Source organism: Xenopus tropicalis, chromosome 7 (assembly GCF_000004195.4).
Source record: "Xenopus tropicalis strain Nigerian chromosome 7, UCB_Xtro_10.0, whole genome shotgun sequence".
Lineage (NCBI taxonomy): Eukaryota > Metazoa > Chordata > Amphibia > Anura > Pipidae > Xenopus > Xenopus tropicalis.
In genome coordinates, this window is record NC_030683.2 from 18,948,400 (window position 1) to 18,973,712 (window position 25,313).

Below are 25,313 nucleotides of genomic sequence, written 5' to 3' on the forward strand. Positions count from 1 at the left end.
TTTACCAACTCCCCTACTCAGAACCGGTGGTATGATTGGCCAGGCTCCATCACTTTGTGCACATAAAAACCCACCCCATACCCTCTTCCCATTCGACACTCATGCACCGCTCACATACTTGAGGTGGGCAGCGAATTCAACTGTTTTGGTTAGGGGGACTATCATACACAGCAGGCCCCATGGTTTGGGCCCCCGTCCCCTGCCCTCACATGCTTTCATCACACTAAGACCCATCAGGGAGCGCTGGTAGGTAAAGGACAGACTGACACTGCGTTCAATAGCAATAACGTACAAATAACTTTAAAACCACTTAACACATTTACTGATTGTAAATGGCAACATTGCTAAGATTTATATTTCCCTTCGCTATGCAAAAAAACTTTTTTGGCTGGAGTTCCCCTTTAACTAAACTTGCCCAAAATCCAAAATCACCGGTGCCAAAGCCTTATCAGTCAAACTCAGCCAGCAATATAAACAGGGGCCTTGCCAGTTTCCCATGGGAAAGTCTGGCTGGGGACGGGGTGCTGTATGTCTGTATGTGCCAGCGAATGTGCTAATGGTGTTGGAATATTCTTATAAAAACATATGTACTGATTGTACCTATAGGAACAGTACGTTTATATCTAAATCTAAAGCTTGATACAAGCATTTATTTAAACGGACAGTTCACCTTTATTTTACCTGTTAGTATGATGCAGACAGTGATTTTCTGAAGCAGTTTGCAATTGGTCTTCATTTATTAATTTTCAGTGGTTCTCCAGTTATTTCAGCAGCTATCTGGTTGTGAGGGTCTTATTTACCCTAGCAACCAGGCTATGGTTTTGAATGAGAGACTGGAATAGGAATAGGACAGGGCCTGAATTGAAAGATTCCCAATACGATTGTAGCTTTAAAGAGCAATAGTTTTTGGCTCAGGGTCAGTGACCCCATTTGTAAGCTGGAATGAGAAAGGAAAGCAAATAAAGTCCAAGAAATGCTGTATATAAAAAGTTCTTTGCAAATTAAACAAGAAACCCAAATTAATTCTTTATTAGAACATTCATACCTGTTATACATATATTTAAAAATCTGAGCTGTCAATCATATATTGTCTGCCCCGCCTTAGGCATAGAGGTTGGGCAGGCAATTACTTTCACTTTCCATGCAGCACTTCCTAGATGTCATTGCATTTATGTATCCTGTACATGGGCAAGTGGATCGGGCGCAAGATTTTGGGATGATACAAAGCTTTTCTTACTGACAGTGGTTACAAAATGGCAGCTGCCTGCTAGCTGTGACTGTACTTGCAAGACTGACGGGAACAAGATTTAGATAATTTATATAGTGTAAGTAAAGTTTAGTTTGCTCAACTATCAGGATGGAAAAGGATTTGGAATTATTTCTTAAGGTGGTAGGTTTTCTATAAGAATAGGTCATGCTATTATATACTAGAAGTCATTGTATAAAGCAAAGTACCTTAGCAATTTATGGCTTTGCATTCACCCAGCTTTATTGAGGAAAAGCCACTATAATCTGTGCCAAAAAGTCAGGTAAGTTTTCCAGTAACAGATCAAAATCTTTAAAAGTTGCCAAAAATGTCTCTGTGCCAGGATTGTGTTGCTTTACTTAAGGCCCCAGAGGATTCTCGCCCCTTGGGGGGAACACACTGCTCCCTCGTTTCCCCATACAGTTGCAATGTATAAGGGAAATATAGAACTTTCTGCCCAGCATTCATAGCGCTTCCCTAGAGAAACCTGAACTGTAATTCTGGCACTGGGTCAGCAGGGGGCAGAGTTAGGAGACACCACTTCTGCACTTGCACATTATTATTGGCCAGTCATTAGTCTGCCCGCAGTGCCCGAGGCTGCCGTATGCATAAGTAAGTAGCAGAGCGACTAGATACATACTGGGCAACTGTTTCATTACATCCATTCAAGCTCCAACCCTGTGGCCCAAAGCTCTGTGCACTGATAAGGTTCCAGCGACAAATAGAATGTGGAAAAGAGGTAAAAACAGTTCAGTTGTCACATTTTTTTATTCTTTTTAGCCCCACAAGCTACTCCCAGCAACCCCAAGTCTGGCCCTATTAACTGTTATAATTCTACTTGTCCTATCTCTGGTTTGCTCAGAAGCAATCTGTATTGCCTAACCTGGTATTCATGTACACTCACCAACCAGGATGCAGCATTTATTTCCTGTTCCCCAGTCTGCCTGGCAACTTTATCTTCATATATCAGAGGATAAAAACATACAAGGAACCCTAGCGACCATTTCACCCAAGCTGCCAACCTGACCAACAGCTAAAGCAAGACATTTCGGCAATAGCAGTTGCTTTGTGGCACGATATCTTCCCATGAACTGTTTTGGCTGAAAGGTATCTCAGTCCAATGCACCTCGCATTGTAGCTTTGGTTACAAAAAACTGTAAACAGACTTTATCAAGCTGCATCAGCAGGACAATTAGCAATGAGATAGCAAAAGCGAAGGCTCCTTATTACCCCAGGGGTTACAAATGGTACACTCTTATGGGCAAAGTCATTGTAAGGGAAGGGTTTTTTATTCATAGGAAGAAGCATGAAACCAGCTCATTTCTCCCATTAAAATTCTATTTCCTTGGGTGTCACAGAGATGGGGATGTCCTCGTTGCCACGGCGTATCACCAAGTGTAGAGTGGTGCCCTCTTTCTTAATGGCGTCGCTGACATCACTGCTGGAGGTCACAGACTTGCCACCTATGCTGATTATTATATCGCCTTCCTTCAAGCCAGCCCTGGAAACAAATATAGGGTTTAATCAAAGTTCACTTGGTTGATGATTCTTCCAACCAGTAGATGATGGGTACAGGGGCCACAGAAGATGAAACTGTTTATGATGCTACAGGAAGGAGCCATTGCCAATCAACAATATGGCTGCTCTCAAGAACATAAAATACAAATTCAGATGCCCAAGCCAAGATCACAATGTTTTGGAGAAAACATCTGCCAGAATGACTATCTACGCCTGCCTGGATACTGATGGAACATGTACAAATCCGGGCCATGCCAACTTACTCTTCAGCTGGGGTGTCTGGGATCACTTCTACTATATAAGCTCCTGAGGTGTTCTCTGGGAAATCCTTCACCTGCTCCTTCAGCTCCTTCAGTTTCCTGCAATGAAAAGACAGACATCCCATCTATATGGACTTCCACCCTGAATAATGTAGGCTTGGAACCACTGAAAGCTGATAAATGTGGAAGGCTTTTCACGGAAGGGCAGCTGGTAGTATTCTCATATCCACGTTGAGTTTTTCAGTTACCTTGAGCTGAGTGTTGTCTTCAAGGGATGTAAATGCCCCCGGGCCCTTGCAAAGCACTAAATGTGTGGAGTCAGAGTGGGGGAATGTACATAGAGCAAAGCAAGATGGAGACAGCCCTTCAGGAACAGCTGAAGAATCATAGCTTGTATGGTCCTACTCTACATAATAGTGGGGCTCCATGTTGTCTGTTTTTGCCCCCACTAAAGATGGCCCTGCTTAGTTTAACACACGGGGGATAGATTCAATGCTATCCTGGCAACAGCCCCCTAGGCTAATTTTGCTAGAACGTTAAAGTGACAGAGGCACAGAACCAAGCATTTGGCCAGCGGCCATGTAAGATCTTTCCAGCGGAACTAGTATCTTCCACACCATTGGGACACAGTGCCACACCGGATGGCCGCTGGGACCCACCACAAACAAACTAAAATGGACACAGCCCATCTGCTCCCTCCCAGGTTAATATGCCAAGGTCCAAACACACCCCTATGTGGAAATATAGCCCTGCCTGTTCCCTGGCTATACAATAACCAAATTCACTTGCTCATTGCCCAACTATTTTGTCTTTTAGCTGAGTGGCACCAGGGGTTGTTTCCTGTGATTTACCCTTCATATGTCTTAATTTCTAGTCAATGGGCCAGGAGTTTAAGTGCTACCCATGGGTTCCATTGGCAAAAACTGCAGCCTGACTAGACAGTTAAATCAGTGTCATGGTTATTACCATCTGTGTCACCATACAAACACCATAGTGTGAGTACTGAGAAACATTCTGTGCCATTAAAGAAGCCATAAATTATTATGTTTTTCTTTGTAGTTGTGCCATCTAGTGGCTGAATATGTGCTTAGCAATGAAGCAGACAACAGCGGTCAGAAGCTACTGCAGTACAGCTCCCAGCAGCAGTTGAGCGGGCACATAGGTGCAGGGAGTTATAGTTTTTAGTTTTGCATGAGATTCATAGTTTAGCAAAGAACCACTGGAATGCTGGAGCCTGAAGCAAAAGTAAAGCTAACCAGTGGGTCTCCATGTGCAAACGCCGGATGCTGAGTAATGAATAGGACAAACAGCTGGAGACGCCTCCGGATTGCCACTTCCCGGGCCAGATGCTTTCTGGTGTTGGGGGAATGGACCACATCATAGAGAGCTGCTGACACTGCTGGACTGAGCTACTAATTCCATCGCGGTAACAGAAAAAGTGCAGATAAACAGGAATGAAAGGGTTTTGGGGGCAGAATTTGGCAGCAGAAAATGCTCGGATGGCATTGAATGAATGGCCTCACCCTTGGCTCAGTGACATCATCCGTATCCCCAGGTATTTCTTCTTCTTAGTGCCCTGACCTGGTAAATAAAACAAAACTTGCATTAGTGCTTATGTGCCGTTACTGAGACAACAGAATCCTCTGAACTTCAATAAGAGCATCTGCTGAGTCTGTGACCACAATCACCTGCAGAGGGCGCCATTCTGTACCCCTGCAGGATAAACCATGTCCCAAACCTCCCGCTGCTAAGGGCTCCTTACCTGTAGATTGCCTGTTGTGCGACTCCGCCAAGAATTTGCGGATTTTATCAGACGGAATAGCGAAGGAGATCCCCGCCGTCACCTTCAGGGTGTTTATACCGATCACTTCACCGTCCTGCGGCCAAAAGGGAAGAGTGACAAGTGGGTCTGGAGATAGGGTGTGTGGGTTTAGTCTATGCCAGGTCTTGCATGTGTGTGTCTTTTAGGTCCAGACTGGGTGTCAAAATAGGCATTTTATTTATACAGAGGCCCAAACAGCCCCCCCCCCCCCCCCACCAGCCCAATAAATAGTGACTGTCTCTATGGCATCTTACAGCAGCCCCTCTGGCATTTGCCCGAACCCACAGATTGCCAGTCCGGGCCTGGTGTCTTTTCATATGTGTGTATATGTTTGTGTGTGTATGTGCGTGTGTGCCCTTCTTAACTCCCTGTGCTGTTTCCACATCCCATAATACACTCAATGACTTACATTATGACCTCAAATAAAAGCATAAGAGGGGGAGCACTTACCAGATTGACGAGGGGGCCCCCAGAGTTTCCATACTGCAAGGCAAATAAACAGAGAGTTAATCAGGCCACAAGTGCATTGCTCATACGTTGCATGATGTGCCAGGATAAACAGAGCCGGGATCATGGCTGCTTATGGGCCGCGCTGACGGCAGGAATGTGATATTGGGCTTCTCCGTGCCGCTCAGAGAGCCCCTCGCTGGATCCTTGTGTTGCTTGGCAGGGACACTGATTTCTCTGTTTCTGGCTCTTTGCTCTGTCTCTGCCCCAACCTTCTCCCCGTGGATAAATTCAGAGTAAGATAAGTAACATTACGGCAGGGCAGTGCCATGGGGCGCTGTAACATGGGCTGATAATCAAAATGAAGAATATTTGCAAATGATACTGACCGGAAACCCAAAGATACCCTAACAGTAGGGCTGCCCCCCTAGCCTAGAACCTTGACTGGGAAGAGCCAGCTTGAAAGCAAATTGAGCTGATAAAAGCTGCCAACTCGGCCCCCCCAGATTCAGTCGTTGCTTATTAACTAATTTATGGGGCGCTCAGGACTGCCTGCCCGACTGATACAAGCTGATTGGCAGATATCTATGGGGCAGGTATGAAAATGACATGAGGCAAGGAGCCAATTGGCACATTGATGCAGTCCTCCCCAGATAGAACTCTGTAGGCCCAATGAAATAATATAATCATTGGCCCCACAATCGCATCTGCCTAATTTGACCCCCCCCCCGCATGTGTGCCTAAAATCAAGCAAATATCCCGTTGTTTGGCGCGGGTCTCGGATCCTGGTGCATGGAGGGGTTATGAGCCACAAATCTGTGCACTTTAGGGGACATTTGGGTTTCCCAGGGGCACGACTGCTAGAGAATAGGGATGCGAGAGTGCGCCCCCTAGTGCTCATCTAACAAGCACTTCTTACCAGCTAAAGCTGCACTCTGATCCTGCATAAAATAAGAGTTTAAAGTACCCTTGCCTACAGAGCTAACATTCACATTTTGCTTTTTTTGAGTGTACCTTTAAAAACATACAGACCAGAATAGCTGAGTGCTGAGATTCGCTGCAGCTTTACCTGACTGTACAATAATTTGTTATTGAATAACAGCAGAGAAGCTTCGTGTCTCTCTGAGCTGCAGAACGGAGGTCACGGCCAGACGTAGCCATACAGGTATGTGCTGGCATCGCTCCAGGCTGTCACAGGGCGGTGAGAGTTGTAGTTGAACAGCTTGGAAGCTGTATGTTGGACACCCCACATATGACATATAATTCCATAGTTTCTGCCTCTCACTATGATATCAGCTTGAAGCTGTTTACATTTCCAGTCTCCCTTCACGGCTGTGACAGCCTGGAGCGGCGCCAGTACGTGCCTCTATGGCTAAGCAGGGACTCAGACACAGAAGAACACTCTCCGCTCTCATCCAATAGCAAACAAATGTATACATTGCCAATGAAATGAAACCAAGTACTTTATGTAATAGATTCCATGGCAGTATACATTTATATGCAAAGTTTGCTCTTGTTCTAGTAACCAATCAGCAGGCAGCATTTACTTGGCTCCTGTTATAAAGGAAACATTTAATTGGTCACTGTGGGTTACCGGGCCTGGATCAATCTTAGTGCCTGATATTAAAATAAGAATATACACAGTATCATCTCTACACAGACGGACTCATCGGCCAGTCCAGGTGCATTAGCAGATGCCCCCTACTGCTGTTTCTGTCTGGTTTCCACAGGGGTGGGCACTCTCTGGCCATTTAGCCATTTGGCTGATTAGCGGAATGATACAAAAGTTGGCCCATTGGCTACCAGCTATGAATCTTATTTTTTCAGACTTTTTTGTGACTTATGAGAAGTCACCATATCGCCAGTGCCAGAAAATGTACTATACAGCCCCATATTCCCAGGACTGGAATCATGAAGGAATTTGAGCCCCACTAAGCCAATTTGGAGATGGATTAAAAGGTATATTTTTCCTCTGGACCACCTAGAGATAAGGTAGGATTTATTTAGACAAAGGGTGGAACACTTCAACTCCATTTACTATGTGAGTTTGTAACTATCTAACTATGTATATTCTACCATTATCCTCCTGGTCTAACCCCATCCTGCAGAAGGGCATCTAGCAGGCAAGTACAATAAAGGGACAGCTTGAGAACATTCTCGGGTGGGGGGTGGGCTGGATCAAGGAATTGCAATCGGTGCCTTGTAGCCCCCACCCCAGAGCTGTTTGGCTGGAAAGGGAACTTTATCGGGTCTTTTCAGAAACAGCTACATACGAGGGAGCAGTGAGCACATAACTATGTCGGCCGCCCGGCGGATATAATAAACTAATAGATGATTCATTTGGCGCTTTTCCCTTTGGCTAAAGCCTTGAGCAAAACTCAGGGAATGGAGCCAACTGGTCTCAGACACTAGGGAGTGGTACTGGCCAAAGTACTTGCAGGGGAGCAAATGGAGTCAGATGCACTTGGAGTCCCACCAAACCGACCCATGGAAATTAAAAAGAACCAAACTGAAAGCACTGCAGTTGCTTGTAGCAATCTCCACTGAAAGGGGATGCAGAACAGCCGAGCAATGGTGCCAACGGTGCAATGAAATGGGGTCATCTCTTGGGTCACATATTTTGTAATGTTATTATTTAAAAGGATGGTTCACCTTAAGCACCGTGACAAACGGGGAGATTAGTTACCCGCGACAATTTCGTATGCCATCCCACAGGTGATTTACATTCTAGCCGGTGGGATGGCATATCGGGGAGATTAGTCACCCGCGGCAAGGGAGATTTGTCGCTGGCGACTAATCTCCCTGTCTGTCGCGGCCCTTAAGTTAACTTTTAGTATATTATAGAATGCCTTACTCCTAGAAACTTTGGTCAGTAGGTCTTTATTTTTTTTTTATATAGATTTTGAATTATTTGCCTTCCCCTAATCCATCTTTTCAGGTTGCTAAAGTGGTTCACTGACCCCGGCAGCTAATAAAACTGCTATACTGCGAGCTTACAGTTTCAATATTATTGTTACTTTTATTCCTTATCTTTCTATTTAACCCCTCTCCTGTTCTTATTCTAGTCTTTCATTCAAGCCACTGCCTGGTTGCTAAGGTAAACAAGACCCTAGCAACCATAGCTGCTAGAATTCCTATCTTGAAAGCTGCTGAACAAAAAGATAAATAACTGGAAACCCACAAAAAAGAGGCATACTAACATATTTTAATAAGTAAACATATAATATAATGTTATGGGCTTGGGCAATTACATGCCTGGACAATCCGTTACAAGGTGTGCAGGTTGAAAAATGCTATTGAGTTGCTCACCTTCTGCTCCCCATTCTGTAAGCACAACCTACTGTACAAAGGGGTTCTAAGGCAGTGGAACAGACTTCATAGGTGCCACAGTGGAACAGACAACATACTTCATTATCTTGGACAAGAGCACAGTTGAAGACCAAGTAGTTCCCTATGAAACACCCAAACCAGAACCTGATGCAGAAATAACTATGGAATAACCCAATATGAACTTACAACTACAGATAATATAACAGCATCTCTAGCTGAGGGTTTACTCACATTGATAATGGCGTCGGTCTGAATATAATCCATGTCAGAGTTCCGTAGACCCAGCTCTTTGCCCCCACGCTGAGCAGTGCTCACAATCCCAGTCGTCACAGTGTTCTGAAGGGAGAAAGGGCTCCCAATGGCCACTACAAACTCGCCCGGGCGCAGGTCCTCCGAACGACCCAACAGCAGAACCGGCAACTTCCCCTGAGGAGACACAGACATCCCATGGTGAAACTAAAGCTAAATAATGGTGGGAAGACCAAAGATGACCATCAATACAAGCCATTCATATCTAGTACTTGCACTTGTTTTCTTTGGAGCAGAAGTTCTGATTGGCTGTGTTATGTGAGATGGAAAACTGGTATTGCTGCTCTATACACAAACCCCCTACCTAACTCATTTAGATGGTATTGGCCCTGCCCTACTATAAGAAATATTCGTTGCCCTTTCTGGGACAACCCAAGCTAACAGGTAGGAAGCCGGAGTACAATGCAGTGAAGGACACGTTCCCAACATTATTGTAGAAGAGTTTTTTGTCGCTGACAAACCCTGACAAAATGGATGAGGGATTATGAAGATCATGAAGTTCTAAATTTCCAATAACAAGCAGAATGGGCCCCGTTTCCCGAACATTGCTGAGGAATTAGTCAGCCGGAGGCTTCTGCAGAACAAACATATTGTTTTCATCACTCAGATGTGCCTTGTCATGCAAGCAATCTCCCATTAATGAATGGATTTCTAGGGCAGAACGAGACACGTAGACTTCTGAGATTCCACTTCTATTACTGCAAGTTCAACTGCTGATCTGCCCCGGCCCGTAGGTCCCTCTCCTGCCTCACTCATGGGTAAAGGGCTCATTTACTTTCTTGACACAAAGCTGGGTTCCCAAGCACTGTTCCCTCTAAGCTGTGCGCGTGTGCGCGCGCACACGACTTTCCGAACCCGCGCACACAAATTAAAATAGCGCGCACAAAAATTAAATTTTTGTAACTTGATTTAGACAAACTGAAAGACCTGCGCAAAAATGCCCATAACTGAACTCCAACAAACATTCTGTAGCGCACAAAAATTTAATCTTGCTTTAAAATGCGCACGGATGATATTTTTTGCGCACACAGCCTATAAAAAATTAGAGGGAACGTTGTTCCCAAGTACTGTTGCCGACAAAGAGTTATTAGGGTCATTAATCATCAATATTTGTATTTGTTACTATGCTATTTAGCCCCTTCACTTGCCCATACCTTTAGGTTTTACAATGCAAGGTGCTCAGTTTGCTCAGCACCTTCTTACTGGCCCAAAAGTATATATGTGAAGGGAACCTCTTCCTGGTTGGAGGGGCTGAAAATATTTGATGTGGTTTATTGATGACACTATTGATTGAAGCCAAAAGCTATTTTGATCATCACCAATACTGGCAGAAAGCGAGTAACAGGACTGGGGATAAATAATGACTCCTAATGGCACCTATTGAGAATAAGTAACATTCTTACTCTTATTTAGCCTACTGTGACCCAGAAACTATGAGTATGGCTTTTATACCACTTTTCCAAACTGTTTAGCTTTATGGGAGCTCTTATAGAGACCAGGACCACTGGCACTAGGTGGCAGCTTGTTCAAATGTGCCACCAGGTAATGGGCAGCTATGGACTTCATTTGTAGCAACCAATTGCAAAAGGGTTTTCAACCATAGCATTCTGGTGGGTTGCAATTGGCAGGACCACATGTGTGGACGGACCTGCCAGACACCAGTAGGCCCAAGCCAAGGACAAGTTTAAGCAACCCTTTCTTATTTCCACCTAGGCCTATAATATACCTTTAACATTCTGCAATATCTACATTTCATTTATCTGAAAATAGGCCTTGAATAAAATGGTTCTCCAATGGGCCTTAGAAGGCTCAATCAACCACATCGCAACCCTTCTGAGAACCTACTAGTGTCTGGCTCCTCTGGGAGATCTTCTGGTACTCTGGCAGGTCAGTCCAAACCTGTGGTCTTGCAAGTTGTAACCCACTATGGTTGAAAACCGTTCTGTATAAAATGTAAAACTAAAAATGTATATAAAAATGGATGAATTTAAATCACGGCTTCTCATCCCATTATACAAAATCAAGTCTGGGAGCCCAATCTACCAGTACTGAGAGGTTATATTGCCCCAAATGCTACTCCTGCTATGGGCAGCCCTGGAGTAAAGGCCACCTTATTTAGAAGTTCTCCAAGGCCATAATAAAAATTCAGATTTATAGTCATACCCCCCAAAACAGAGGGCCAGTGTGTGAGTAAGAGCTTTTTATATCCATGACAATAAGATTTATCTGCCCCTGAGTGAAAAAGCCGCAAGCGCCAGATGCCTGTGAGTCACACCAGTAACACAGCTGGGAGGGGATTTACTGACAGCCCCACTAAATCACTGATGTACAATTAATCAGCAGCCGTTTATTGCACGGATATTCCCCGTTCTGCTCAATTGCACGTCCAAAGAGAGGCTCATGCAGCGTTTCGCTGGGGCGATTTACTGGGGAAATTCTCCTTTCTACCTGTAAAAGCTGCAGAGGCGCGGGTGGCGAAATTCTAATGAGATTCACGGAGATCAATTAAACCCAAAAAAATGAAAGGGGGCCACTATATGATAAGCAGGCCAAAGGGAATATAACAATTTGCAATGGCAAATTGAGTGGCAAAAGCTTCATTTACTGAAGCTGGAAGGACCTCTTGGTGTTTCCCTGCTCAGTTCTATTACTTTTTCATCAATAGGAGAAGGAAAACATAAAGAGGCACTTTCTGCTCCATTAAAATTAGATATTTTCTCATGTATTCTATGCCCAATGGCAAAGTCTGACTTATCATTTATTAAAATTTGTGTTAACCCTATGTATACAGTTGATTTTCCCTTTAAAAATAATGCTCACAAATGAATGTGTTAACTGTACACAGATACACTGCACTATTGTATTTCTCTCTCGCTGCAGTTCTACAGAATTGTGCTGTTTCATTCAGTTCCAGAGTTCTCTGCTCGGTGCCAGATTTCCCGACAGTTCTGTTGCCTGGAAGGAGTCCAGCCTATGTACTATGTGCGGCCGCTGTGGATCCCTCAGATAACTCTGTGCTGGTACCTGCCACCCGGGCTGAATCCGTGCCACACAACAGGGAAAAGTGCCCTGTCTCTAACAACATCAATTCTGGCTTTTATATTTGTAACTGCGTCCTACTTCCAAGCCTCAGATAGCTACCGGCCAGCCATTAAATTCTGGCTGACTCCTAAAATTTATTTAATTTCCTCCATCTGTGAAAATAAATCATTTCATGTAGGCAAAAGGATTACTTGCAAATGACTTCTCCAGCATTATGAGCTACACCAGAAACAGAATGAATGCACTGTTATCTGCTAGATGTGAATGGAAATGTACATATACTGTGATACAATGGGCCAAGAAATATGGCTGGGTTTGTCGATGTAGAGCTAAGTGGATTTCAACCTGCACTGCGTTAGTGTTATGGTATAGTGTGGTGTAGTAGCAGTGGGGGGATAATAGCCTCTGGGAAGGGACTGGGGCTGTGGGATAGCAGGTATAGTAGGGAGAGATGGTGCCTATAGTAGCAGTGGGGGGATAATAGCCTCTGGGAAGGGACTGGGGCTGTGGGATAGCAGGTATAGTAGGGAGAGATGGTGCCTATAGTAGCAGTGGGGGGATAATAGCCTCTGGGAAGGGACTGGGGCTGTGGGATAGCAGGTATAGTAGGGAGAGATGGTGCCTATAGTAGCAGTGGGGGGATAATAGCCTCTGGGAAGGGACTGGGGCTGTGGGATAGCAGGTATAGTAGGAAGAGATGGTGCCTATAGTAACAGTGGGATAATAGCCTCTGGGAAGGGACTGTGGCTGTGGGATAGCAGGTATAGTAGGGAGAGATGGTGCCTATAGTAGCAGTGGGGGGATAATAGCCTCTGGGAAGGGACTGGGGCTGTGGGATAGCAGGTATAGTAGGGAGAGATGGTGCCTATAGTAGCAGTGGGGGGATAATAGCCTCTGGGAAGGGACTGTGGCTGTGGATAGCAGGTATAGTAGGGAGAGATGGTGCCTATAGTAGCAGTGGGGGGATAATAGCCTCTGGGAAGGGACTGGGGCTGTGGGATAGCAGGTATAGTAGGGAGAGATGGTGCCTATAGTAGCAGTGGGATAATAGCCTCTGGGAAGGGACTGGGGCTGTGGGATAGCAGGTATAGTAGGGAGAGATGGTGCCTATAGTAGCAGTGGGGGGATAATAGCCTCTGGGAAGGGACTGTGGCTGTGGGATAGCAGGTATAATAGGGAGAGATTGTAGGAAGGGACAAGAGTCTATTACTAGTTTGTAGGGGTCTTACTTGCTTATTATAGGAAAACTCACTGTATTGAACCCACAGAGATAAAGGTTGGCCAAACTGCACAGTATGTTGGACAGACACAAGGCACACAGACAGAATGCCTCATATTATTACTTTTGGGTGAATGGCTTTGATGCAGTCACTGTGGAATAATAATGACAGCCAGTCCAACTGGGTTGGGACTAAGACTGCTGCCATAAGCACAGCCATACAGACATATAGCAACAAACTACCACCCACAGTCACCGGCATCATGCTACAAACTGCCCCTACTCATGCACTGAAACAATGATGTTATACACAGACACAGGGGCTATTGGCAGGGATGACTTTGGGGGGCATTAAAGGGAAATCATGGTTATTCCATATAATACTGAGTCATATTGATGCAACACATGAGATTCATGAGTGAGGTAAATAAATACCTTTGCTTTGATCTTGATAAGGGCGATATCTGCCTTCTCATCGACGTCAATGATCTGCGCATCATAGGTGGAGCCATCGCTGCGTTCCACTTTCAACCGATGCTTGTTAGTCACGACATGGGCGTTGGTCAGTATGAGCCCATCCTCCGACACGATGAACCCAGAGCCGCTGGCTGCCGGCACCTCGCGCTTGAAGAAAGGGAGCCTGGGGGTGTAGAGAATGGCACAGAGATTACAATTACAGTTTTATTCGCACTTATCTCTGCAGTAGTGATATGTGGGTGGGCCTGGAACCCAAGGGTTAATGCACTGGGCCTGTTGGGCTAATTTAAACCCAGCAATTGTCCCAAGCAATATTTTCCACCAGCCCAGGCCCTTCCCAACCTTCCCCACCCTGTCCCAACCCCACTTCTGAGGAAAGAAACTAATTGCTGCTGTTATTTATACACTTACACCCTCCCCACCCCCCCAAGTGACGTCAGAGATGGGCGGGTTGAACTCATTGCGGGGTGCTGGGTCGGGCTCAGATAGGGTTAGGGCAGGGTCGGGCATTGCTAATCTGTAGTGTCGTTTTTCCTCCAAGTTTCCATAATAATGTTACTTTCTCCATTCCCATAGACCTCCTATTGTGTTATCATTGGGTATCAGTAAGGCCCAGCATCCAAAGGGGTGCGGTGTGACATGGCTGGGGAGTATGGCCAACCAACCACAGCACTTCATGGATAGTAGGGAGGTATCTCTAGCCGCCATTAATCAGTAGAAACATAGGCACATTCCGGAGGGCAATGTTAAGGTACAGAGGCATTGCCAGGGATCCTATGACTCTAATTGTTGCCAAATAAGAACTAACGGTTATTAAAGATATAAAAGAGACAGTGTATACTTAAAAACACATTTTCTAAAAATACAAGGCACAATAAATAGGGTTTGTGTTGAAATTACATTCATAAAGAAATCCACATTTTCCATTTTTTTGCCATTATAAAGCATTAATTTGAAAGCTGGACTCTTTAACTGATCTTACCCCCCCCCCCTTCCTTTATAAACAGGGCAATTGGTACAGAGCATACTATCTACCTTTGAACAAACTAACCCCCCTCCCTTCTCTGACCAGCAGTCTATTAGCAGCTCATTATCGGGGGCTTCTTGGTGGACTGGTAATTGATTTTATTAGCTGCTTTGAAGTTCTGTGGGATCAGGAAGCAACAGGAAAACAGTGAAACAATGAAACTGGCTTTATATTCTTCTTATAAACCACGGAAATTAAAACAATAGGCAAGTTCAATGAGCTCAAGCTGAAAAAGGAGGGTTTACTGCCCCTTTAATGAGCCTTTCATGTGAGCCCAAAGCACAGTATTACAGTAGAATTCCCGGGCAGTGTAACGTACAGGAGCCTCACTGTGTATCTACTAATAAATCAAGTAGGATGTGCAGTCGTGACATCCCCTCGCTGCCCTGCGTACGAGACAGCAGCCAAACTGCCAGATCTGGCACTCTAATACTTTCTTTGTATTAAACCTTGCACTGAAATTTCCAGCCATTTTTGGCACCTTTAATGGGTTCCTTCTGTGACTATTATGGACTTGAGGAAGAACGCGCAGCAGAACCCAGAATGGAGCAAAGTTTAATTATTTTCCTCCCACAAACAGTCGCTCTATTCACTCATTTCCTCTCATACAATTTCTTTTTCTTTTCATGGAAACGGTGACTGGCAGCCGGCCGATGGGTGACTCCGGCACTGAATTCAGAAAAACCCCTCTTATAATATCGGCACACAGTTATAATGACCAGCAGGTGGCACTGTTGCTTTAAAGCCATTATACTTGCATTTTAAAAACCGCTAATATCTGGAAAACTAGAAAAAATATCTATAAATAAATGTAAATTGCAAGCAGGCTTAAATGAGGGCTCTCGGAAATTTTACATTAATTTGTATTGAGGGTTTAATGCACAAATAGTCCCTTTTTATTTTGACCGTGGGGAAAATTCTGAGCTCAATCCTATGGGTAGGGAACTACAGAAATAAGGGATGTCCCACCAGGAACAAACCCAGTGGGCCCTGAAGACCTGTGGGTGCTACCAACCCCCATCCCCATTTCGGAAGGAAGCAACAAGTACAGGACATGTGTGTAGGTGGGGGGGTAGTATCGAGATTGCCATGCACAGGAGTGACTAGGTGGGGGCACCCCTGAGGTGGAAGGCCCCGGATACCCCAGTTTGATGTTGACTATATCCCCCATCTTTTCCAAGTGGCAGGGCCAGTGTCAGTGATGCCCAAGTGACACCCCCAACCCTTGATTGCCCCCGTCCTGCAGCCACAGTGATGTGATGACTGGGGGGGGTATTGGTGCACTGACAGCCAGTGATGGCAGATTTAGAAAGCAGAACTAGGGGTAGGTGAAAAGTTACGTGCCAATGCCCCCCCTTGATTGTGCCCCCTGCACGTGCCCCTTCTGCCTACCCCTACGTCCCACCTAGCCCCTACCAGCCAAGGCTAGGGAATACTTGCCAAGGCTCGCTTGTTTTAGCGTTTTTGTGTTACCCCTGTCCTATGGCACCAGAAGCAGCCATTTGCAACGGTACTGTCTCGGTACAGACAGAAATTAAACATTTTCCTTAACTAAACAGACACCACATGACCCCTAGTAATATCTGACCCCTAGTACATCCCCAAGTGGCCCCCGCTACAGACACCCCCTGGTACATTACATGCGGAAGAGCTCAATATGGACGACAGCGGGGGCGATCTTCTCCACCACATCAGCGATGAAGTTGTACTTATAGCGCGGGCTGTCCGGGTCCCTCTGTCCTGCAAGCAAAGCGAGAGGATGATACAGTGGCACAGGGGGCGGCACTGATAGTAACAGCACTGAGTCAGTAATATGTGTGTAATATGTGTGTAATAGGTGTGTAACGTGTGTACCCACACCCACAGCTTGAAAGCAGCACCCACCCAGAAATTCTAATCTCTATACAGGACCAGGGGCACCGGGAATGAGTAAAACTACTACACCTGCACTTAATCAGAGTTAGAAACTGGTCCTTACCCAGTGTGGAGGTGCCATATAAATCTGTTTTAGACTCTAACATACAGCACTCAGGCTGTCAGACTCACTGGATATGTGCAACCTGTCTGTGCAAGATGTAAGGGCTCATTTAGAATAACCCCGATTACACATACTACTACCAGTGAACACATACTACTACTGCTACTATAGGCACCATCTCTCTCTACAATTGCTGCTATCCCACAGCCCCAGTCCCTTCCCAGAGGCTATTATCCCCCCACTGCTACTATAGGCACCATCTCTCCCTACTATACCTGCTATCCCACAGCCACAGTCCCTTCCCAGAGGCTATTATCCCCCCACTGCTACTATAGGCACCATCTCTCCCTACTATACCTGCTATCCCACAGCCCCAGTCCCTTCCCAGAGGCTATTATCCTCCCACTGCTACTATAGGCACCATCTCTCCCTACTATACCTGCTATCCCACAGCCCCAGTCCCTTCCCAGAGGCTATTATCCCCCCACTGCTACTATAGGCACCATCTCTCCCTACTATACCTGCTATCCCACAGTCCCAGTCCCTTCCCAGAGGCTATTATCCCCCCACTGCTACTATAGGCACCATCTCTCCCTACTATACCTGCTATCCCACAGCCCCAGTCCCTTCCCAGAGGCTATTATCCCGCCCACTGCTACTATAGGCACCATCTCTCCCTACTATACCTGCTATCCCACAGCCCCAGTCCCTTCCCAGAGGCTATTATCCCCCCACTGCTACTATAGGCACCATCTCTCCCTACTATACCTGCTATCCCACAGTCCCAGTCCCTTCCCAGAGGCTATTATCCCACTGCTACTATAGGCACCATCTCTCCCTACTATACCTGCTATCCCACAGCCCCAGTCCCTTCCCAGAGGCTATTATCCCCCCCACTGCTACTATAGGCACCATCTCTCCCTACTATACCTGCTATCCCACAGCCCCAGTCCCTTCCCAGAGGCTATTATCCCCCCACTGCTACTATAGGCACCATCTCTCCCTACTATACCTGCTATCCCACAGTCCCAGTCCCTTCCCAGAGGCTATTATCCCACTGCTACTATAGGCACCATCTCTCCCTACTATACCTGCTATCCCACAGCCCCAGTCCCTTCCCTGAGGCTATTATCCCCCACTGCTACTATAGACACCATCTCTCCCTACTATACCTGCTATCCCACAGCCCCAGTCCCTTCCCAGAGGCTATTATCCCCCCACTGCTACTATAGGCACCATCTCTCCCTACTATACCTGCTATCCCACAGTCCCAGTCCCTTCCCAGAGGCTATTATCCCACTGCTACTATAGGCACCATCTCTCCCTACTATACCTGCTATCCCACAGCCCCAGTCCCTTCCCTGAGGCTATTATCCCCCCACTGCTACTATAGACACCATCTCTCCCTACTATACCTGCTATCCCACAGCCCCAGTTCCTTCCCAGAGGCTACTATCCCCCCACTGCTACTATAGGCACCATCTCTCCCTACTATACCTGCTATCCCACAGCCCCAGTCCCTTCCCAGAGGCTATTATCCCCCCACTGCTACTATAGGCACCATCTCTCCCTACTATACCTGCTATCCCACAGCCCCAGTCCCTTCCCAGAGGCTATTATCCCACTGCTACTTTAGGCACCATCTCTCCCTACTATACCTGCTATCCCACAGCCCCAGTCCCTTCCCAGAGGCTATTATCCCCCCACTGCTACTATAGGCACCATCTCTCCCTACTATACCTGCTATCCCACAGCCCCAGTCCCTTCCCAGAGGCTATTATCCCCCCACTGCTACTATAGGCACCATCTCTCCCTACTATACCTGCTATCCCACAGCCCCAGTCCCTTCCCAGAGGCTATTATCCCCCCACTGCTACTATAGGCACCATCTCTCCCTACTATACCTGCTATCCCACAGCCCCAGTCCCTTCCCAGAGGCTATTATCCCCCCCACTGCTACTATAGGCACCATCTCTCCCTACTATACCTGCTATCCCACAGCCCCAGTCCCTTCCCAGAGGCTATTATCCCCCCACTGCTACTATAGGCACCATCTCTCCCTACTATACCTGCTATCCCACAGCCCCAGTCCCTTCCCAGAGGCTATTATCCCCCCACTGCTACTATAGGCACCATCTCTCCCTACTATACCTGCTATCCCACAGCCCCAGTCCCTTCCCAGAGGCTATTATCCCCCCACTGCTACTATAGGCACCATCTCTCCCTACTATACCTGCTATCCCACAGCCCCAGTCCCTTCCCAGAGGCTATTATCCCACTGCTACTATAGGCACCATCTCTCCCTACTATACCTGCTATCCCACAGCCCCAGTCCCTTCCCAGAGGCTATTATCCCCCCACTGCTACTATAGGCACCAATAGGCCAATATCCCATTGCCACAGACCCTGCATGCATTATAGCAGTAAATGTAATGTACAACTCAGCTATTCTATCCATGATGCAGTAGGATATACTATAATGGGGGGGGGGGGATTGTGTAATGTACTTTGCAGCGGAATGTAGTGCAGATAAGTTTATAACAGACAGACAGACAGCCCCTCACCTTGCTGACAGTCGCCCCTCTGGATGGGGATGATAGCGGCGGATCCCTTCCCTTGAGCCGCTTTGCTCTCGGCCTGGAGGCGGCACAGGCTGGGGTAGGTTTTGCCGTCGCTGCCACAGACCGGTAGGTTGGAGGGACACTGGCACCTCGCCACCCCGCCATTCTTCACACAGCGCAGCCCGGAGGCGCACAGCGGATCCTCAGGTCCCTCCCCACAGCGCTCCCACTCGGCGGCGGCACAGACCGGGCAGCACCCACAGCGCAGGGCCGTCTCCCCCGCCGGGCAGTTGGTAGGGGCCGGGGCGCAGGAGGCGGGGTCACAGCGGGACGGGCAGCCCACCCCGGAGGTTGGAAGGAGAGCAGCGGGGGCTCCGCAGGTCAGTAGCACTGCCAGCCACAACATGGCCATTCCAAATCCAGACAGCAGGGGGCGCAGCTCTGTCAGATACCCCAGTGGCACAAACTCCTGCAGAGACACAAATACCCCAGGGAGGTAGGTCAGTACCTAATTAACAAATAAATTCCCACCTCCCAGGGATGAAGGACACAGGGCTGGGGCTAATTCCGTTACATTCCTTCATTAATATAATTAGCAAATCCAATAAAGGCATTAATTACCCCAGCGCTACTGTAAATACATTACATAACAATGCACAGACTTCAGGCTAGTTCTCCTTTACTGATTGGAAGGCAGCCATCCAATAGAAACGGAGCTGCTAGTACTATAAGCTCTATAGGCAGAATGTTACTAGTTACCCAGGGCACTAACACTACTAACAGCCAGTAGGTAGTACAGCCATTCAATCTGCCCCAGTGGGCTACCTGGCATTGGGGAAGAGAATGGGCCAGTAAGGGACTGACAAGCTGCAGATGTTGATGAACTAAACCCCCCCAGGTTAGAATGGGATGTAGGGATCGGCGCAACATTGCCCCACACCTGCCTCAATTCTCTTCATAAATCCCTTGTCCTGCATCAAATTTGGAACTTAACTCCCAGAATCCCCCCTGGCTGCACAGGGTGCCGGGAGTTATATACCCACAGTAGCTGGGGGGCTGCACAGGGTGCCGGGAGTTATATACCCACAGTAGCTGGGGGGCTGCACAGGGTGCCGGGAGTTATATACCCACAGTAGCTGGGGGGCTGCACAGGGTGCCAGGAGTTATATACCCACAGTAGCTGGGGGGCTGCACAGGGTGCCGGGAGTTATATACCCACAGTAGCTGGGGGGCTGCACAGGGTGCCAGGAGTTATATACCCACAGTAGCTGGGGGGCTGCACAGGGTGCCGGGAGTTATATACCCACAGTAGCTGGGGGGCTGCACAGGGTGCCGGGAGTTATATACCCACAGTAGCTGGGGGGCTGCACAGGGTGCCGGGAGTTATATACCCACAGTAGCTGGGGGGCTGGACAGGGTGCCGGGAGTTATATACCCACAATAGCTGGGGGGCTGCACAGGGTGCCAGGAGTTATATACCCACAGTAGCTGGGGGGCTGCACAGGGTGCCGGGAGTTATATACCCACAGTAGCTGGGGGGCTGCACAGGGTGCCGGGAGTTATATACCCACAGTAGCTGGGGGGCTGCACAGGGTGCCGGGAGTTATATACCCACAGTAGCTGGGGGCTGCACAGGGTGCCGGGAGTTATATACCCACAGTAGCTGGGGGGCTGCACAGGGTGCCGGGAGTTATATACCCACAGTAGCTGGGGGGCTGCACAGGGTGCCGGGAGTTATATACCCACAGTAGCTGGGGGGCTGCACAGGGTGCCGGGAGTTATATACCCACAGTAGCTGGGGGGCTGCACAGGGTGCCGGGAGTTATATACCCACAGTAGCTGGGGGGCTGCACAGGGTGCCGGGAGTTATATACCCACAGTAGCTGGGGGGCTGGACAGGGTGCCGGGAGTTATATACCCACAGTAGCTGGGGGCTGGACAGGGTGCCGGGAGTTATATACCCACAGTAGCTGGGGGGCTGGACAGGGTGCCGGGAGTTATATACCCACAGTAGCTGGGGGGCTGCACAGGGTGCCGGGAGTTATATACCCACAGTAGCTGGGGGGCTGCACAGGGTGCCGGGAGTTATATACCCACAGTAGCTGGGGGGCTGCACAGGGTGCCAGGAGTTATATACCCACAGTAGCTGGGGGGCTGCACAGGGTGCCGGAGTTATATACCCACAGTAGCTGGGGGGCTGACCAGGGTGCCGGGGTTTATACCCACAGTAGCTGGGGGGCTGCACAGGGTGCCGGGAGTTATATACCCACAGTAGCTGGGGGGCTGCACAGGGTGCCGGGAGTTATATACCCACAGTAGCTGGGGGGCTGCACAGGGTGCCGGGAGTTATATACCCACAGTAGCTGGGGGGGCTGCACAGGGTGCCGGGGTTATATACCCACAGTAGCTGGGGGGCTGCACAGGGTGCCGGGGTTATATACCCACAGTAGCTGGGGGGCTGCACAGGGTGCCGGGAGTTATATACCCACAGTAGCTGGGGGGCTGCACAGGGTGCCGGGAGTTATATACCCACAGTAGCTGGGGGGCTGCACAGGGCAGTGGGATACAGAGAAGTTCCATAGTAAATACAGACCCTCAGGCTTCTCCGTGCGATTCACAGCTTGGGAAGGTCCCGGCTCGGCCGATCCGCTATGACTGTCGGTGCTACTCCCGGGCTGGGGTCCTCCTGCCGCAGCTCAGCTCTTCCCTGTGCCGGTGGGAGCAGCTCACAGACCGGTCTCTTCTGTGTCCTCAGCACCCGGCACTGATTCAGCCCCTTTATCTGGAATCGCCCCAAATGTGAGCGTTACCCCACCCTCCTCCTCCCGCTGCTGCTGCTGCTGCGTCCCGTCGCACAGACTGGGGCTGGGAGCCACCGCGCAGGAGCAGCAGCCCCAGGGCTCTCACAGCGGGGGATTGCGCCCAGCGCAGGCAATGTACTAAGCACAGCGCTGGCTATACCATCAGGGCAGTGGGTATAGAGGGCACATAAGTGGATTCAGCAGTACAGAACTGAGTGTAAATGGGCACAGAATTGGGGGAAACATTGGGCACTGTGTATAAGAGAGCACAGAACTGCTTATAAGAAAGCGTGACATTGGGTATAATACAGAAACACTAAGTATAGCAACTGGTCACTGGGTATAAGGCAGCACATCACTAATGGAACTGGGTATAAAAGGGCACTAACATCGCAGCACTATGTATAGAGAGCGCAGTATTGTGTATAGAGAGTGCAGTATTGTGTATAGAGAGTGCAGTATTGTGTATAGAGAGTGCAGTATTCTGTATAGAGAGTGCAGTATTGTGTATAGAGAGTGCAGCACTGTGTATAGAGAGTGCAGTATTGTGTATAGAGAGTGCAGCACTGTGTATAGAGAGTGCAGTATTGTGTATAGAGAGCGCAGCACTGTGTATAGAGAGCGCAGTATTGTGTATAGAGAGTGCAGTATTGTGTATAGAGAGTGCAGTATTGTGTATAGAGAGTGCAGCACTGTGTATAGAGAGTGCAGTATTGTGTATAGAGAGTGCAGCACTGTGTATAGAGAGTGCAGTATTGTGTATAGAGAGTGCAGCACTGTGTATAGAGAGCGCAGTATTGTGTATAGAGAGTGCAGTATTGTGTATAGAGAGTGCAGTATTGTGTATAGAGAGTGCAGCACTGTGTATAGAGAGTGCAGTATTGTGTATAGAGAGTGCAGCGCTGTGTATAGAGAGCGCAGTATTGTGTATAGAGAGTGCAGTATTGTGTATAGAGAGTGCAGCACTGCGTATAGAGAGCGCAGTATTGTGTATAGAGAGCGCAATATTGTGTATAGAGAGCACAGTATTGTGTATAGAGAGCGCAATATTGTGTATAGAGAGCGCAGTATTGTGTATAGAGAGTGCAGTATTGTGTATAGAGAGTGCAGCACTGTGTATAGAGAGCGCAGTATTGTGTATAGAGAGCGCAGTATTGTGTATAGAGAGTGCAGCACTGTGTATAGAGAGTGCAGCATTGTGTATAGAGAGCGCAGTATTGTGTATAGAGAGTGCAGTATTGTGTATAGAGAGTGCAGAATGGGGGTAACAGACAGCACAGGGTATAGAGCAGCCTATCAGAAAGCCCAGCCCTGTGTATTAGATAGAACATGACTAGGGTATAATAGTAAATGGCAGCCTGGGCACCTACTGTATGAGGCTCCTATGGATGTGGCAGAGATTTCAGGGCACTCTCAGATGTTATCAGTCTCCCAGTGGTGCAACTACATGTTAATGTGCCCCACAGCAAATTTGGTAAGTTGACCAATTGTACCAAGATATGTTGAAATTGCTCATTAATTAGGGCCTTAGTGGGCCCTCTACACTCCAGGGTGCCCCTCCAGCTACAGAGTTTGCGTCCCCCCCATTGGGTAATGGTGATGATTTGCCAACTGCATTTCTGGGGCCACTTGGCGGTAATAGTGCTGTAATTCTACACAGAGTGCCACTTCCACTTGAAATAGCAATAATACCCACCAACAGGGGGTTACAGAATTACCCAGCGCTCTCTGCCAGCTGCAGTATGTGGCACTGTTGCTTTGCCTCCTCTGTATGGGCATGTTTGGACCCTGTAGGTGCCAGTTAGCTGTATGGGTACTGCCTGAAGCTTTGTTCTTGTATAAATTAATGTGTATTATATCAGGGTGTCGGTAATGACTCTATTGGGCCACCTCTAGCCCCTGCCTAGTGGCCCACCTTCAAGACCCTTCCTCATCCTCCTTGCCCACTAGCTTTTATATAGGAGAGCAGTGGGAAGGGGGTTTGCTAAAGTTATAGAGGATGCAGGCACCCCCCCCCCCCAGCTCTCCCATTGCCATGGGGTCTGCCTCCTCTATAGTTACACCACTGTGTGGGGCTGCGACAGTCACATAGTCACAACTCTATTGGCTGTTATTTCCTCCCATGCTGTTCTGCAGGGCACAGAGCTGCTGCTGTCCTCCTACTGTAAGGCACCGCGGCACCTGAGACTTTATATAGACTTTTCAGCCTGACTCAGACAGTTGAAATCAGTGCACGGCCCTCGGATAGCCCCCGTCCTTCCAAATATTTACTGTGTGACGCAACACTCTCTCCAATAACAGAAACATTTACATGAAAGGAGGATTTCGAAATCAGCAAAGGATCATGTTTGGAGCCTTGCATCCCTTCAGTTAGGTTTGTCTCTTCTGTAGAATGAGGAAAAGGTTTCCCTTGGGAAAGGGGTTTATGGCCCAGAATAAAGGGTAACATAAATCTGTCTGTATAATTTATATTAATGAGCCTGTCGTCCATTTCTTATGTTTTTTGTGCCTTTTCAGTTATTTTGCTTTTTTGTTCAGCAGCTTTCAAGTTTGGAATTGCAGCAGCTATCTGGTTGCTTGGATCTACTTTACCCTAGCAATCAGGCAGTGGTTTAAATGAGAGACTAGAGGAGGGAACTTGAATAGAAAGAGCAGTGCAAAGGATGGTGCTATCCCTTTAAATCAGACACGTTACATATATATAGAGAGAGAGAGAGACAGGCAGAGAGACTGCTTCTGCATTGCGTAATGTTAGAATGTGTTTTATAACTGTGCTATCCCAGGATGCTCTGCTCTCATTGGTTTTTCCATCTCCCCTTGGCACCCTCCATAGAAACGCCTGCCAGGCTGCACGCCGGTTCCCATAAATCCCTGCCCTTGGGCAGATAATCACAAGCTGGTACCTGCCGCTAGGGAAGCCAAAGTCAGTAAGTGAGCAGTTAAAGGTACAGTGAGCAGTTAGAGAAGTCGTATGAGGTGAGCGGATCACTGGAAACGTTGGGGACATCGCTGGGACTGGGTTTCAATAAGAAGGAATCAGCTCGGCCTTTCTAGCTTTAGCCTCTATTTTTAAAGGGCAAGTAAAGTATAAAGAGGAGCTTTATATTAGTATTACAGCATAGAGCTGCAGTGTTGTTTCCAGCAGCCTTATTCCTTTTAAATCACCATCATCTGCCAGTCATCTAATGCTCTGTGCCAGGGAAAGCTGTGCCAAGCTGGCCTTCCAGGTGTATCTAGGAAAGCAAACAGACTTTGCGCCAAATCTAACAGACGCAC

General features: G+C 47.8%; 1 protein-coding gene across 1 annotated transcript; it reads right to left on the reverse strand.

Moving 5' to 3' along the window:
- Positions 1–1,013: 1,013 nt before the first annotated feature.
- On the reverse strand, positions 1,014–22,084 carry htra1 (HtrA serine peptidase 1). Its single transcript, NM_001079262.2, is given in 10 exon segments — positions 1,014–2,747; positions 3,028–3,123; positions 4,548–4,605; positions 4,787–4,901; positions 5,297–5,329; positions 8,855–9,049; positions 13,629–13,833; positions 16,338–16,437; positions 19,240–19,705; positions 21,830–22,084. Coding segments are annotated over 9 exon segments (1,383 nt in total). The 5' UTR covers positions 19,649–19,705; positions 21,830–22,084; the 3' UTR covers positions 1,014–2,575.
- Positions 22,085–25,313: the final 3,229 nt, after the last annotated feature.